The sequence below is a fragment of the Austrofundulus limnaeus genome, unplaced genomic scaffold, assembly GCF_001266775.1.
Source record: "Austrofundulus limnaeus strain Quisiro unplaced genomic scaffold, Austrofundulus_limnaeus-1.0 Scaffold86, whole genome shotgun sequence".
In the NCBI taxonomy this organism is placed as follows: Eukaryota; Metazoa; Chordata; class Actinopteri; order Cyprinodontiformes; family Rivulidae; genus Austrofundulus; species Austrofundulus limnaeus.
The window spans coordinates 412,512-415,400 of record NW_013952488.1 but is presented as its reverse complement, the minus strand read 5'-3'; the positions used below and the strand labels follow the sequence as shown (position 1 = coordinate 415,400).

The following is a 2,889-nucleotide window of genomic DNA, read 5'->3' as shown; positions in this document are numbered from 1 at the left end:
TCCAAGATTAACCTTCAGGGTGGATATAGCTCGCTAGCAGCCTCGCACTGAGGACCTATCCATGTCACCATTAACCCAGAATGCTTTTCATGTAAATAAAATGGCTCCGTCCGTGTAATATATTTTTAAACTTTTAGTTTAAAAATTATAAAAATTAAACATCCTACAGCATTTTTACAGTCTTTATTTTATAGTTAAAATATATGTTTATCAAGTCTAATGTTACAACTAATCATGGATCCCTTTAAGGTTTTGCAGTATGGCTAATTATACAAGTTTGATTTTGGCTGCAGGATCTGAGGGCATCTGATCTTTCTAAGTTTAATTTTATACCTCTAACCTGAAAGATTACTCACGGGGAATTAAAACTCTCAGCTGCAACCAAAGATACCCAACCCTCGTGTCATCCTGTCTGCGCTCTCCACCTCAGTTATTGATTATATACTAACCTTTCTCTCCCTGCCGAGTTCCTCCTCTAAAAATACCTCCGTTAGCTTCCCACTAAACCTCTCCGTCTACATCTTTGCCTGTTTATATCTGCAGGCTGTCTGTCTGGTATTGACCCTGTTTATTTACCCTTTATATWTTTTTTTAAGCCGAGCTAGGAGGAATTAGTTATATGTGTATTGTTTACTGGCATTGCTTTTACATGTGAATGGGTTTGTTTTATTCCTAAAACAGGTTTTATTTCATATCTGTGATGCATCTTTACAAGGATGCAAAGCATTTGAGATTTTGTACCTGAATCATATTGTATGAAGATGAACATGAATTGTCTGTGTGTGTATGTGTGTGTGTGTGTGTGTGCAGAGTTGTTGCAGAGCCGTTTTGAGGAACAGGGTCTCCTACAGAGAGACTGTCAAAACTTTCAACCCCACCTCACTATTATGAAGCTGTCCAGAGCGCCGAAACTACGGTCTCAGGTATGCACACAGGAGGAACTGGTCATTGAAGAGATGAAAAACTGATAAGATTGAATTAATTTTATGCAGTTTGATTCTAGCCATTTCAGAGAGTTTCACGTCACAAAGGAYGTAAAGAGTTTAAGGGAGAAACTACCCAGCAGAAAAGAAAGGTACACGAAGTGGAGAGATCAGATTAATACAGTGAGAGTTAAAATAAATAAAATGAAAAAAACAAAGAAATAAGAAGTTTGAGGAAGAGGAGAGGGAATAGAGATGGATATGATGAGCTTCATCCAGGATGGGAGAGACGAGGAAGAATCATATCTATTTTTTATTTTCCCTCTGACCTTTAATGAAGCCTCTTCCTGCCCGGCGCCTGCCAGGTGACGTCGTCGTCTTCTTCCTGTCTGCGTGTTTATCAAGAGAATGTAAAAGTGTCCAAAAAAGTCTGATTTACTCTCCAAGAAGAACCAACATTTCCCTTTTTCTTTCAGGGAATAAAGTGTGTGGACCCAGCCCTTTACTCCAACTACACAAACAAGTACGTTGAACTTAAAAAAAAAAGTGCACCCACTTTGTTTTACAAGGTTTTGTTTTCACTTAAATGAATCATCATATTACATTTATGCTGCTTATGCTTGTTGTAGTTCATTTTTTATTCTCATTTTCTGTAGTTCTTAAAGTTGAGGTTACCACGAAACTCTGAAAGAGAAGATCAAATCAAATTACAGAAAATTACAGATTTCAGTTTAATGATTTTGGCTCGTATGTCAAACAGTTTGGATGCTGTTTTCCATWATGTTGGAAGCTCATCTGTTGACTCGTTTTTTTCCACCCTTATCTTTCGGCAACATGCAGGTTTTTTGGAAACCAGACAGTGGAGCGGTTGGATTTGTGTTCTATGTTGAAAAAGAAGCAGCAGGACGGATATTACCACACTGAGACATCACTACAGCTTGGTGAGTTTACACACAAATGTTTCTTTCAGCCTTTTTGTGTTGAGGTAAAATATAAAGCCATCAGAGGGCGCTATCAGCTTACTAACAGCTGAAWTTCCCCCTGCATGTTGGTTTTGAGCAGAATTTGCTCAGAAGTCTTTGTGATTTTAAAATCTTTTTATGTAATTTAGTCACTTCCAGCAGTAAACCTGGAGTGTGTCTTTAYTGATCAGAATGTGTGAAGCTTGGATGGTTTTGTGTTGCTAAGKGTGGGTAAACTAGAAGTTTCTGTGACGGTACGACTCAAAGAAGGTCAGGGTGCTGTGTTTTTATTTACGTTTAATATTGTTTTTGTTTTATTTTAGATAATTTCACCTCATATTGTCATGATCTGAAGTTAAACGAGAGGCAAACTGCCCTAATCAAGCACCAGGGGAAAATTCAACAGCTCATTTCCATTTCATGCACCGTCTGCCCACTAACTCATTATCGCAGCCAGTTCTTTGCAGATTTGGCTGAACTGTAGAAAAAAAAGAGTCTGCTGAATATAAGCAGCATAAAAGACTTCGGGCTTGTTGGAGTGGTGCTTTAGAAATCGGCTTGTAAGGGTGCTTTGTGTGTTTTTACAGCTGTAGACTGTTTTTAATAAAGCGTTGTTGACTTGTTAGATTTATGCTAAAGTCTTGAAGTTGTGTTTTGCAGCTCAATGAAGTGAGGAAAAAACCAGTTCATATGTGTTGTTGTAGATGGTTTTTATTCAGGTCTTCAAAATGTATGTTGTGCTGTTTAGTTTGCTAAATTGTGTAGTCAAACTAAACACATTTGTCTGGTTAAAATAACCGTATTTTGTTGCTCTGTTGCTGCAGAAAAGCAACACGACTCAGGAATTTGAGCTGTTTTGTTACTGTTTCAAACAGTGACAGTAAATAGAGAACMGCATGGGGTTGCAAATCTGTGGAATATTGGAGAGGAGGTTAAGAATCTGTTGGGCTGATTTTTTTCTTGTTTTGTTTAAGTTTATTTTTTTATTTTTTTACTTACAAAAG

General features: G+C 37.5%; 1 protein-coding gene across 1 annotated transcript in view; it reads left to right on the top strand.

Annotated features, from left to right (window-relative positions):
* akap7 (A-kinase anchoring protein 7) overlaps window positions 1-2,889 on the top strand; it is a gene marked incomplete at its 5' end in the record, with an annotated part of 59,717 nt that overhangs the window by 6,480 nt on the left and 50,348 nt on the right. The window contains 3 exon segments of the mRNA XM_014011910.1: window positions 811-923; window positions 1,400-1,446; window positions 1,764-1,864. Of these exon segments, the coding sequence (XP_013867364.1) occupies window positions 811-923; window positions 1,400-1,446; window positions 1,764-1,864 (261 nt within the window).